The sequence below is a fragment of the Podarcis bocagei genome, assembly GCF_964188305.1.
Source record: "Podarcis bocagei genome assembly, chromosome: 18".
NCBI classification, from domain to species: domain Eukaryota; kingdom Metazoa; phylum Chordata; class Lepidosauria; order Squamata; family Lacertidae; genus Podarcis; species Podarcis bocagei.
In genome coordinates, this window is record NC_138144.1 from 5,242,006 (window position 1) to 5,255,002 (window position 12,997).

The 12,997-nt window shown below is 48.8% G+C and overlaps 1 protein-coding gene across 3 annotated transcripts in view; it reads right to left on the reverse strand.

Moving 5' to 3' along the window:
* Positions 1-12,997, reverse strand: part of ACSBG2 (acyl-CoA synthetase bubblegum family member 2) — a gene marked incomplete at its 5' end in the record, with an annotated part of 56,068 nt that overhangs the window by 42,823 nt on the left and 248 nt on the right. For 2 of the 3 annotated variants that reach the window (XM_081177726.1, XM_081177725.1), the window contains one exon: positions 641-769. In XM_081177726.1, coding sequence (XP_081033852.1) covers positions 641-753 — 113 coding nt within the window. Of the gene's footprint in view, positions 1-640; positions 790-12,997 lie in introns of those variants that run through there. The other variant, XM_081177724.1, reaches the window with a different exon arrangement.

The following is a 12,997-nucleotide window of genomic DNA, read 5'->3' on the forward strand; positions in this document are numbered from 1 at the left end:
AAGATTCCACCTAAACATTAGGAAGAACTTCCTGACAGTAAGAGCTGTTTGACAGTGGAATTTGCTGCCAAGGAGTGTGGTGGAGTCTCCTACTTTGGAGGTCTTTAAGCAGAGGCTTGACAACCATATGTCAGGAGTGCTCTGATGGTGTTTCCTGCTTGGCAGGGGGTTGGACTCGATGGCCCTTGTGGTCTCTTCCAACTCTATGATTCTATGATTCTAAGAAACCTTGGACGGTTCCCTAGAGTCCATGTGGGCGCTGTATTGCACTTTTAATTTGGAAATCCACCCTGATGGAAGTCAAGACCGGGCTGCAAAACTACAAATAGTCATAGGGGGAGGTGAGCCTTAAATATGTCATTATATTTGTATTTCCTGTTTGATTCGGTAAATCTCCCCTGGAAAGGCTAACGTTTGATGCAACCGGTCTGGGAAAATTACTGAGCAGACGCTTAGACTTGATTTCATCAGAACTGCCAGCAACAAAAAGACCTTTGGATTGATTTGACAGAAACACCAGCGTGCGAGGAGATGCTGCAAACTTATAGAGGGGAATAATATATACCTTCGGGTATATAAAACTCAAACAAAACAAAACTTGCATGCACAGACACGCAAGGGAGAGAAAGGGTTAACCAACCTGGGGGAAGTGGCGACAACGACATCATCGATGGACGCACTGCAGGGCTGTTGGACAGGAGACTGCATGGAGACCCCATGGGAGCCATTCGCCATCGCCACTTGAGCTGCCATCTTACACAGCGCCTCCCTGTAAGGAAAGTCGCCCATTTAGATTAAGGAGGACTCTTGTGGAACTGCAAGGGACGCGGGTGGCGCAGTGGGTTAAACCACAGAGCCTAGGGCTTGCCGAGCAGAAGGTCGACGGAGTGAGCTCCCGTTGCTCAGTTCCAGCTCCTGCCAACCTAGCAGTTCGAAAGCACGTCAAAGTGCAAGTAGATAAATAGGTACCACTCTGGCGGGAAGGTAAACGGCATTTCCATGCGCTGCTCTGGTTCGCCAGAAGCGGCTTAGTCCTGCTGGCCACATGACCCAGAAGCTGTACTCCGGCTCCCTTGGCCAGTAAAGCGAGATGAGCGCCGCAACCCCAGAGTCGGCCACGACTGGACCTAATGGTCAGGGGTCCCTTTACCTTTACTTGTGGAACTGCAACTGTGCCCCATCAGAGAGAGATGGGAGAAACTGGCTTCCACGTACATTTCCTGCCTTGCCACCCTTGGCCGACCCTCCTCTATTCTCCCCCCAGCTTTTATGGATGCAGAATTGCCCGCCCCCCAGCTAATTTCATCTCCCAGCTCAGCATTCAATGGAAGCAATTTCCATTTATGCAAAGAGAGTTGCAACACCAGAAAACCTCCTCTGCCTGTTCATGGGAAATTCAGTTGCGGCTGAGAAACTTCCCGGGCGGAACATGATGCAAAAATCCATACAAATAAAACTCTTTGCATATCAGGCCTGAGCAAAAAAGAGAGAGACAGACAGACAGATCGGACATAGAATTATAGAGTTGGAAGGGACCCTGAGGATCATCTAGTCCAACCCCCTGCAATGGAGGAATATGCAGCTGTCCCATTCAAGGATCGAACCTGCAACCTTGGCATTATGAGCACCACACTCTAACCATCTGAGCTATCCAGGCTTACATATTCAAGAAGGAACATCAGTTCACACAGTCGCAGGAAGGCGTGCAGTTTCAACAGTCCTGTTTGTCTAATTTGCTCACTTGTCTGATTACCTGGTTAAAAATTAAGGAGCACCTCCAGAGTTTGGGCAAGAGGTGGTTTACGAGGCGGAGCAGACCTAAACCTGTCAGGACCCAAAATGCACAGACCCAAGTCACAACACGGTTCCATTTTAAGATTTTGCAACCCACACAAAGCCAGCGCAAGAGATTTGCCCCCCCCCCCCCGTCACAGTGAACCGTAGCTTTGGAAAGAAAGGGTTCGGATTAGCAATGCTCCCTTTCGCATCGGCAGACTTTGGGAAACTCCCGAGGCTTGCGGAAGTACAAAAAAATAACTTTAGAAGAAGAAACAGAAACACTACGTGTGGGGAAATCCCCCAAAACAGCCCAATAAAGGGACCGCTTGTGCTTTGTGGCCACAAAATGCCACTGGTCTATTTCAGGGAACTGGAATGGAGTAACCTGGGACAGGGCACCCCGAGCGAGGATCACTCCGCGCTGCAACGTGGCCCATGTTTTTGTCTCGTTTCCGTGATGAGGATAAGAGCTGGCCAGTTAATGCACTACGCCGAAATGGCGGAAACTAACTGTGGAAAGCTCAGAAATCAAGATGACAAGATTTATTTATTTTTTAAAAAATGGGAAATGTTTATTATGTATTTGCAAAAGTATAGTTAATAACATTGGCAGGATTTTAAGAGCACTTTGTAATTTTAGAAACGGCTCAGGAAACTTGAGGTTAAAAATAATTTGGAGTGGAAACGATATGGAGATGAAAAAGGAAATTTAAGGGAGGGAAGTCACGGGATTTGGAATATCCAATTTTATGGATTTGATATTGGGATTTTTTGTATCCTTTGTTGTTTATTTTTGTAACTTTTGTTGAAAATGTAATTTTAAAATATTATAAAAAAGGAGGAAACAAAGAGCTGGCCGCTTATTCGCAATTTATTAGCTTCTCCATCTTCCGTTGAGAAGATTCCAGCTGGGAATGCAAAGCTCTTTCCCACATGAACTGCAGTATATAGTTTCTCTCTCCTTCCTTCCTAAGCTGACACTACAAGAGAGGGGGGGGAACCACATTGCTCAACAGAGACTTCGCTACACCTGCTGCCGCCTCGCTTCCAGCCACCCTACAGCTGCCAAAATCATCCAAGCCGTTTCAGCCAATGGGAGCGCTGCATAGTATCATCCCAGCTCCCGTCATGTGAAGTCGGGTCTCCAGACGCAGCGGCAAGCTGGGGTTACTACAGCGCATTCACCTACTGGCAGCGGTGAGCTCAGCAGCCGTGACTCCCCGCCTGAGCCCCAGTCAGCAGATCTGACTCATTTTTGCACTTTGCACTGCAGCTGTTGTCGGTTTTGGTGCATGCATGCAAAATAGCACCTTCCAAAACACACACAGTGGTACCTCGGGTTGCAGACGCTTCAGGATTCAGACTCCGCTAACCCAGAAATAGTACCTCGGGTTAAGAACTTTGCTTCAGGGTGAGAACAGAAATCGCGTGGCGGCCGTGCGAGGCCCCATTAGCTAAAGTGGTGCTTAAGAACAGTTTCAGGTTAAGAACGGACCTCCGGAACGAATTAAGTACTTAACCTGAGGTACCACTTAAAGCAGGTGCATTCCCACATTTTAAGGTAAAGGTAAAGGGACCCCTGACCATTAGGTCCAGTAGTGGCCGACTATGGGGTTGCCGTGCTCATCTCGCTTTACTGGCCGAGGGAGCCGGCGTACAGCTTCCGGGTCATGTGGCCAGCAGGACTAAGCCGCTTCTGGCGAACCAGAGCAGCTCACGGAAACGCCGTTTACCTCCCTGCTGGAGCGTCCCACATTATAAGTACACATAAAAACCTCAGCACTGTCACAACTGTGGAAATATAACGTGTGTTTGCTTCTCCACACAATGAGGACCGCAACCGTGCTTTGTGAGGCTGCTTGCCTACCTGGAATTCTTGTCACCTACAGCTAGCAGGTGGGCCAGTATGGAGCACCTGAATGCTGGAAGCTTCTCAAACCACCTTAAAAGCTGAGACCTGTGACCCTGATGTTGTCGATACACAGCGGCGTAGCGTGGGTTGTCAGCACCCGGGGCAAGGCAAGTAATTTGCGCCCCCTAACCTGCCGCCGCTGCCAGCTTCTTCTTGCTGCTGCCTGGTCTGGTCTGGTGTGGTTCTCTCCCGCGCTCAGCGCTGCGCTGGGCGGCCGCTGCACTGTCCCTCCCCCAGATAGTCCCTTGCTCTCTCTCCGCACCGCACGCCTGGCACCCCCCCCTCCACAGTGGGCAGCGACCCAGCGGCTCGGATCGGATTCGCACAGCCAGCACTGCAGTGAGAGATTGAGTGAGCCAGGTAGGGGCAGAGAGCTGCGAGTGCGAGCGCCCCCCCCAAGATGTTGCGACCGGTGCGGCCGGCCCCCCCTGCACCCCCATGCTACGCCACTGTCGATACAGACAGCTCTGTCCCAGGGTTCCAGATACAGGTTCTGGCTTGCCCTCTACCAGGCCTGACTCAGAACAGACCCATCGATGTCGCCACCAAGGGAGTCCTGCCAACCAGTTTCAGTGGGTTTACGCGGAGTAGGACCAGCACTGGCTACGAGCCATTTTTGTTATTATTTATTAACTTCACAGGGACGCGGGTGGCGCTGTGGGTTAAACCACAGAACCTAGGACTTGCCGATCAGAAGGTCGGCGGTTCGAATCCCCGCGACGGGGCGAGCTCCCGTTGCTCAGTCCCCACTCCTGCCAACCTAGCAGTTCAAAAGCACACCAGTGCAAGTAGATAAATAGGTACCACTCCGGCGGGAAGGTAAATGGCGTTTCCGTGCACTGCTGTGGTTCGCCAGAAGCGGCTTAGTCCTGCTGGCCACATGACCCGGAAGCTGTAGGCCGGCTCCCTCGGCCAATAAAGCGAGATGAGCGCCGCAACCCCAGAGTCGGCCACGACTGGACCTAATGGTCAGGGGTCCCTTTACCTATTAACTTCACATGCCACCCTTTCATCCGGAGATCACAGGGCAGTTTACAACATAAAAACACAGAACATAATGAAGCAATAATCCTCCACTTCGTGGAATAACCAACAGAATGTTCCGTCTCCCTTTCAGTGACTAACGCGGTGGCAAGGGAATTCGTTGTAACCCAGTGACACATCAGAGATGAATGCTTTGAAATCGTACATTAAACGCATGCTACCGTGTAATGGATTTAGATTAAGCCCATGTTATCCTGGCTGCCTTTCTTCCTTTCTTCTAAATAATTAGCTGCTTTTCCCACTCGGCCTTAAATACCTCGCAGGGCAGTGCCGAGAGGGCAAAATGGGCAGAGGAAGGCGACGGGTGATGCTTGCCACCCTGAACTCCTCAGAGGAATACAAAGGTGATGAACGAAAAGTCTACAGTGTCATGTAAAGGTAAAGGGACCATTAGGTCCAGTCGTGACTGACTCTGGGGTTGCGGCGCTCTTCTCGCTTTATTGGCCGAGGGAGCCGGCATCCAGCTTCCGGGTCATGTGGCCAGCAGGACTAAGCCGCTTCTGGCGAACCAGAGCAGCGCACGGAAACGCCGTTTACCTTCCCGCCGGAGCGGTACCTATTTATCTACCTGCACTTTGAGGTGCTTTCGAACTGCTAGGTTGGCAGCAGCAGGGACCGAGCAACGGGAGCTCACCCTGTCACGGGGATTCGAACCGCCGACCTTCTGATCGGCAAGTCCTAGGCTCTGTGGTTTAACTCACAGCACAACCCGCGTCCCGCCTACAGTGACATAAAACACACCAATAATATAATGCATCTCTCAAGGGAGGGAATCCAGATTGGATGCTCCTTGCGGCAGAGTAATTATAATATAATAATTTATTATTTATATTCCACCCATCTGGCTGGGTTTCCCCAGCCACTCTGGGCGGCTTCCAACAGAACACTAAAATACAATAACCTATTAAACAATAAAAGCTTCCCTAAACAGGGCTGCCTTCAGATGTATTCTAAAAGTTTCGTGGGTGCCACTACCAAGAAGGCCCTCTGCCTGGTTCCCTGTAACTTGGCTTCTCACACGGAGGGAACCGCCAGAAGGCCCTCGGAGCTGGACCTCAGTGTCCGGGCAGAACGATGGAGGTGGAGACGCTCCTTCAGGTATACGGGACCGAGGCCATTTGGGGCTTTCGAGGTCAGCACCAACACTTTGAATTGTGCTTGGAAACGTACTGGGAGCCAATGTAGGTCTTTCAAGACCGGTGTTATGTGGTCTTGGCGGTCGCTCCCAGTTTCTGCTCCTCACCAGCCCAACTTGGGGGGGTGTGTGCAAATTTTTGCATCTGCCAATGTAGATGCTTGACCACTGAGTGGTACCTCAGGTTACAGACGCTTCAGGTTACAGACTTGACTAACCCAGAAATAGTCCCTTGGGTTAAGAACTTTGCTTCAGGATCAGAACAGAAATCGTGCTCTGGCGGCGCAGTGGCAGCAGGAGGCCCCATTAGCTAAAGTGGTGCTTCAAGTTAAGAACAGTTTCAGGTTAAGAACGGACCTCCAGAACAAATTATGTTCTTAACCTGAAGTACCACTGTACTGGTTTCTTTTTTAAGAAGGGAGGTGGGGGAATTGATCAACTATCTGCGTTTCCGCCTCCTTATGCAAATACTCAAACAATGCCGCAATTTGTCAACAGAGATGGCTTACGCAACTGCGGTCGGTCACTAGGGTGTTTTGGAGAGTTTTCACCTGCAGTTTGGGGGGGGGGAAATGCAGTGTATGGGGACACAAGAGTCCACGCTGCCCTTGCCAAACAGGTTAAAATAACAGATCTTTTGTCATGGAGCAAGACCGCCGCAACCTCCCATTGTTCCGAACAGCTTGCTGAAGGCCAAGCAATCAGCGTTAGAAACTCAGAAAGATAATGGCACCTTAAACTTAGGTTATGGTCACCGCAACAGGGTGCTTGGGGGCCTTTCCCCCCACAATAAAATTTATTATTAATCTCATTTCTATACTGCTTTATATTTTAAAGAAGAAAAATATCCAAGTGGCTTACAACACATTGAAACGTCAAAGAAATTCAAGCTTCCAGTGAAATACTTCACATCCTTCTATAAGGGGCGTTTTGCTTTTCCCATACTTGTCTACTCGATTTATAGAAATGCCGCATAGAAGAAGGACAGGGTGGTGTAGTGGTTAGAGCATGGGTAGGCAAACTAAGGCCTGGGGGCCGGATCTGGCCCCATTGCAATCTAAATCCGGCCCGTGGACGGTCCGGGAATCAGCATGTTTTTACATGAGTAGAATGTGTCCTTTTATTTAAAATGCATCTCTGGGTTATTTATGGGGCCTGCCTGGTGTTTTTACACAAATAGAAAGTGTGTTTTTATTGAAAATGCATCTCTGGGTTATTTGTGGGGCGTAGAAATCAGTTCATTTCCCCCCCCAAAAAAAATATAGTCCGGCCCCCCACAAGGTCTGAGGGACAGTGGACCGGCCCTCTGCTGAAAAAGTTTGCTGGCCCCTGGGTTAGAGCATCGGACTAAGACCTGGGAGATCAGGGTTTGAATCCCTACTCCATCATGAAGCCTTGGAATCAGTCGCAGCCTTTTCGCCTTCCTCACAGGGTCGTTGTAGGGATTAACTGAGGGGGGGGGGGCTTCTTGGAGGAAAAGGCAGGAGATAAATGCAATGAATAAGCTCTTCTTATTCACCGGAAGGTCTGTATAATAAAAGCTATGGTTTTCCCAGTAGTGATGTGCGGAAGTGAGAGCTGGACCATAAAGAAGGCTGATGGCCGAAGAATGGACGCTTTTGAATTATGGTTCTGGAGGAGACTCTTGAGAGTCCCATGGACTGCAAGAAGATCAAACCTCTCCATTCTGAAGGAAATCAGCCCTGAGTGCTCACTGGAAGGGCAGATCCTGAAGCTGAGGCTCCAGTACTTTGCGTTTGACCAAACTGCGGGAGGCAGTGGAAGACAGAAGTGCTCTGGTCCAGGGGGTCACAAAGAGTCGGACATGACTAAACGACTAAACAACAACATTCACCAGCCAGATGGAGAGGTCAGTTGCAAACCTGGCATCCAGAGATCTCCACGGGGTTCACAATTGAAACCTGCGCCAGTCGCAAAATATGCCTGGTGCCTGGAGGACATTTTGCAAAGAGCTGTCTCGAGTCTCCGAGAGCCACAGTCAGTGCAGACTGTTCTGAACTGTGTAAGTTCAGAATACAGTGGTACCTCGGGTCACGTACGCTTCAGGTTACAGACTCTGCTAACCCAGAAATAGTACCTCGGGTTAAGAACTTTGCTTCAGGATGAGAACAGAAATCGTGCTCCGGCGGCGGGAGGCCCCATTAGCTAAAGTGGTGCTTCAGGTTAAGAACAGTTTCAGCTTCAGAACGGATCTCCAGAACGAATTAAGTACTTAACTCGAGGTACCACTGTAACTGTATGATGCCATCACCTATGTACCCAGTTTTTTAATGGGTCAGAACAAGTTTAAGAGGGTCTGTACGTGGATCCGGGGTATTATTCCAAGGTGATAAAACTGCACTGCTTGATGAGATATTGAATGTTAACAGTAAGACCAACATCATCTCTCTTGGGGAAAAATACCCTAGTGAGGTCTCCAGGGCGATTTCTCTCCCTCTTCTCGGTTACATTTTTCGCCTTACTTTGTTTACCACTCCAGGGAACTAGGGGGGAATTGCCGTAAAGCTTTTTCATGGAAATGTACGGTTGTTTTGGGGGGACAGGGGGTGGGCGGGGGTGGGGGACTCCCTGGTCCTGAATGGGGTCACTGTGTCCCTGAAGGATCGGGTGCGCAGCCTGGGAGTCATTTTGGACTCACAGCTGTCCATGGAGGCACATGCCAACCTTATGTTGCCCACACTAAATGAAACCTGCTTTCGAGAAGGTGTTTCGCTCAGCCCAATCAGGAGACAACAAAATTTGGAACTAAGATTTTTTGTGCATGCAAAGCGGATGGCTCTGCCGTCCCACAGAAGAGGAAGGAGCTACAATGCCAAAAGTGGCAAAAAGTAACTGTTTTGAGCAAATCTGGCCCAATAGAGTAAAACCAGCAAAATACTGGAAAATGGGGCAATTTTAATTACCTAATCTTAAAAACAGCCAAAGCCAGAAAGTGTCTGACCAGACATCACTGCAATTCATCTTGTTTATGAGCAATAAAGCCTTACTGTAAGCGATTTTTTAAAAGTTGCCTTCTTTTCATGCATGTATTGTACTTATTGCTTAAATTTAAAAGATAGAAGCTAACCAGACCTTTTTTTGGAGGGGGATGAGCAGCAAAACACAGTAAGGTAAAGGTAAAGGGACCCCTGACCATTAGGTCCAGTTGCGGACGACTCTGGGGTTGTGGAGCTCATCTCGCTTTACTGGCCGAGGGAGCCGGCGTTTGTTTGCAGACAGCTTCCAGGTCATGTGGCCAGCATGACTAAGCCGCTTCTGGCGAACCAGAGCAGCGCACGGAAATGCCGTTTACCTTCCCGCCAGAGTGGTACCTAATTATCTGCTTGCACTTTGACGTGCTTTTGAACTGCTAGGTTGGCAGGAGCAGGGACCGAGCAACGGGAGCTCGCTCCGTCGCAGGGATTCGAACTGCTGACCTTCTGATCGGCAAGTCCTAGGCTCTGTGGTTTAACCCACAGCGCCACCCACGTCCCCTTTTAGTGTTACAAAGCTGTTAACTGAAATCAGCTGCGCTGAGCAAATTAAGCTACAGGCACTGGGCACAAAAGGCGAGTTACAGCCTGGTCAACACCCACCAACCTTCAGATTAATATTTTTTTTAAGAATATGCTGTGCATTTAGAGTTCACCTTGTTGGAGACGCACCACTGATCAAAACAATCTTTCCACAAGAATCTACTTGGCCATACAGTGGTACCTTGGGTTACATACGCTTCAGGTTACAGACTCCGCTAACCCAGAAATGATACCTCGGGTTAAGAACTTTGCTTCAGAATGAGAACAGAAATCGTGCTCCGGCGGTGCAGTGGCAGCAGCAGGAGGCCCCGTTAGCTAAAGTGGTGCTTCAGGTTAAGAACAGTTTCAGGTTAAGAACGGCCCTCCGGAACGAATTAAGTACTTAACCTGAGGTACCACTGTAGTGAGAACAGAATGCTGGACTATATGTGCTGCTGGGAAGCTTCTTATGCTAACCGACGAGTAACAAGGAACTACTAGAAGATGAGCACAGGATGTGGGTGGTGCTGTGGTCTAAACCACAGAGCCTAGGGTTTGCTGATCAGAAGGTTGGCGGTTTGAATCCCCGTGATGGGGCGAGCTCCCGTTGCTCAGTCCCTGCTCCTGCCAACCTAGCAGTTTGAAAGCACGTCAAAGTGCAAGTAGATAAATAGGTACCACTCCAGTGGGAAGGTAAACAGTGTTTCCATGCGCTGCTCTGGTTTCGCCAGAAGTGGCTTAGTCTTGCTGGCCACATGACCCGGAAAATCTGTCTGCGGACGAACGCCGGCTCCCTTGGCCAGTAAAGCGAGATGAGCGCCACAACCCCAGAGTCGTCTGCGACTGGACTTAACGGTCAGGGGTCCCTTTACCTTTTACTAGCAGATGAATTGAGAATAAGGAAGGCTTCCCTAGATCTGCATTTTTGTCTGCAAGAGAGCCAGTTCCCAAGAGAGGAAGAGAAAAAGCAAGTTGTATTTTTGCATCGACACCAGCGACTTCTGCTTTGGAGACTAAAGCCAGCTACATCAGTCACAGAAGGGAGACACCCACACACCACTCCCGGAGTTAAAAATGACAACATTTCCTGCTCTCTCGCAGCAAATGTGCTGAAGCAAAAGGTAATTTTTCAAATTCCGGATGTCACACCTAAATGGCCCCTTCTTTAGCAAGTATTGCTTCAAAGTGTGGTACGTCGACTCTGGGCTGTCCCTCTTCCTCTCCCCAAAACACCCTGGCTGATTCTGCTGAAGGGAGACCTCAGCCCCCAAATCTGACCCCCCCCCCAAAATGGATGACATCGCAGAGGAAAGGGGCACGAAAAACGCTTTGCAAAAAGTGACCTCCTTTCTCAAAATAAGACGGCTAGCTCGTCTCTCAGCAGCCTTCTTTTTAAAAGGAGGATCAGAGGTTTACGATAAGAGAATCCTGTTCCGTGGGAGAGATAAAGACACATAGGCTTCCATACAAAATGCACATACAGTGGTACTTCGGGTTACATACGCTTCAGGTTACAGGCTCCGCTAACCCAGAAATAGTGCTTCAGGTTAAGAACTTTGCTTCAGGATGAGAACAGAAATCGTGCTCCGGCGGCGCAGTGGCAGCAGCAGGAGGCCCCATTAGCTAAAGTGGTGCTTCAGATTAAGAACGGATCTCCGGAACGAATTAAGTACTTAACCCGAGGTACCACTGTATAGCAAGAGACAGTGGATGGGGCAGGGGAGAACGGGAGCCCAGAATTTCAGTTTTCACCCTGCCCTCACTGTATGAGGGTTGTGGGAACCTGTGAACCCTTCAAATGTGACTTAACAACAGCTCTCACCCCCGCTTGAAATAAATGATAATACGAACACAGTAAAAACGGTAAGGGTGACAGATGAAAAATGCATATAGGAACAGGAAAAATAAATAAAATAGAGGTACAATGGGGAAGAAAACCCAGAAAAAAATTGCATTCAACGATTGTATATGAAAAGGAGGAAAGAGGGAGAGTCAATTAATTCAGTTCCCAATAAAGCCCATCGTTCCTTGACGATTGATCGTGTTGGCTGCTGGGAAATGGAGTCTCATAACATGGGGGGGGGGAGGCACAGTTCTGCCATCCTATAATGCTCAGGGGATAACTAATCTCCATCTGTCATAGAATCCTAGAGTTGGAAGAGACCACAAGGGCCATCGAGTCCAACCCCCTGCCAAGCAGGAAACACCATCAGAGCACTCCTGACATATGGTTGTCAAGCCTCTGCTTAAAGACCTCCAAAGGAGGAGACTCCACCACACTCCTTGGCAGCAAATTCCACTGTGAAACAGCTCTTACTGTCAGGAAGTTCTTCCTAATGTTTAGGTGGAATCTTCTTTCTTGTAGTTTGGATCCATTGCTCCGTGTCCGCTTCTCTGGAGCAGCAGAAAACAACCTTTCTCCCTCCTCTATGTGACATCCTTTTATATATTTGAACATGGCTATCATATCACCCCTTAACCTCCTCTTCTCCAGGCTAAACATGTCTAAGGCTACCTCACAGGGTTGATAAAATTGGGAGGTTTAGCAGGGGGCGGGCTGAACTCCTGCAAACCTGAACTCATTTCAGGGCATTATTTTAATGCCTTGCAGCTGCTTACAGTTCAGTTTCCAGCTGTTCCCCCCTTTTCTTTAAGCGTTTAGGGTACAAATGTCTATCAGGGCTGAACATCTCCCCCCAGCCACCCCCCTTTCCACCCATTTCTCTCAAAGCTTCAACTCACCCCCACCCACCCAAAGTAACACTAGAACTGCGTGGACCCCTTTCCCCCCTTTGGGACCCTTAAGGTACAGGCGCAGCCAGTTTCCTCAATGAGGGTTTTTTCAAGCCACCCCCCCCCAAATCCTGGAGCTCTTGAAAAAAAAAGTTGCTATAAACCACGGTACACAGCCCCCCTCCCCACCCAGAAACCAGTTTAAAAGGAAGACCCCCCAGGAAACCCAAGCCTCACATGCACCCCATTTAAATGCAATGTGCTCTTAATTTTTTACTACCACTCCCAGAAGCAGCTATATCATCCTATATATCATTAACTCACATACCTTCACACCTAAGGTCCAAGGGCGGGTTAATATTAAAACGCCAATATTTTAAAAAAACGGTTTATAATTAACCAAAAGTTGAGAGGTGGGGGGGGAACCAGTGGCGTAGCGTGGGTTGTCAGCACCCGGGGCAAGGCAAGTAATTTGCGCCCCCTAACCCGTGGATTTGCGCCCCCTAACCCTAACCCCCAGATGCTGCACCCGGTGCGGCCGGCCCCCCCTGCACCCCCCCAAGCTACACCACTGGGGGGAAGGACATGTTTTACAACTCTCTCTTCCCTACAATAAAACCCCAGGGCAGCTTCCTCAAGTATCAAGGAATGTAAAATAAAGCTGAATTGCAACCATTCATATTTATGATTATTATTATTATTTTACAAATAGTGTTTATTGAATGATTTTATGTTACAAAAAACAATACAATATGTAACATATTGTTACATATTGTAACAATATGTTACAAAAAAACAATACAGATTTATTTGGTAAATCTAATTACCAAATAAAAATTATATACATCAATATTTAGTTTCTTATTTGTTCTTTACTGT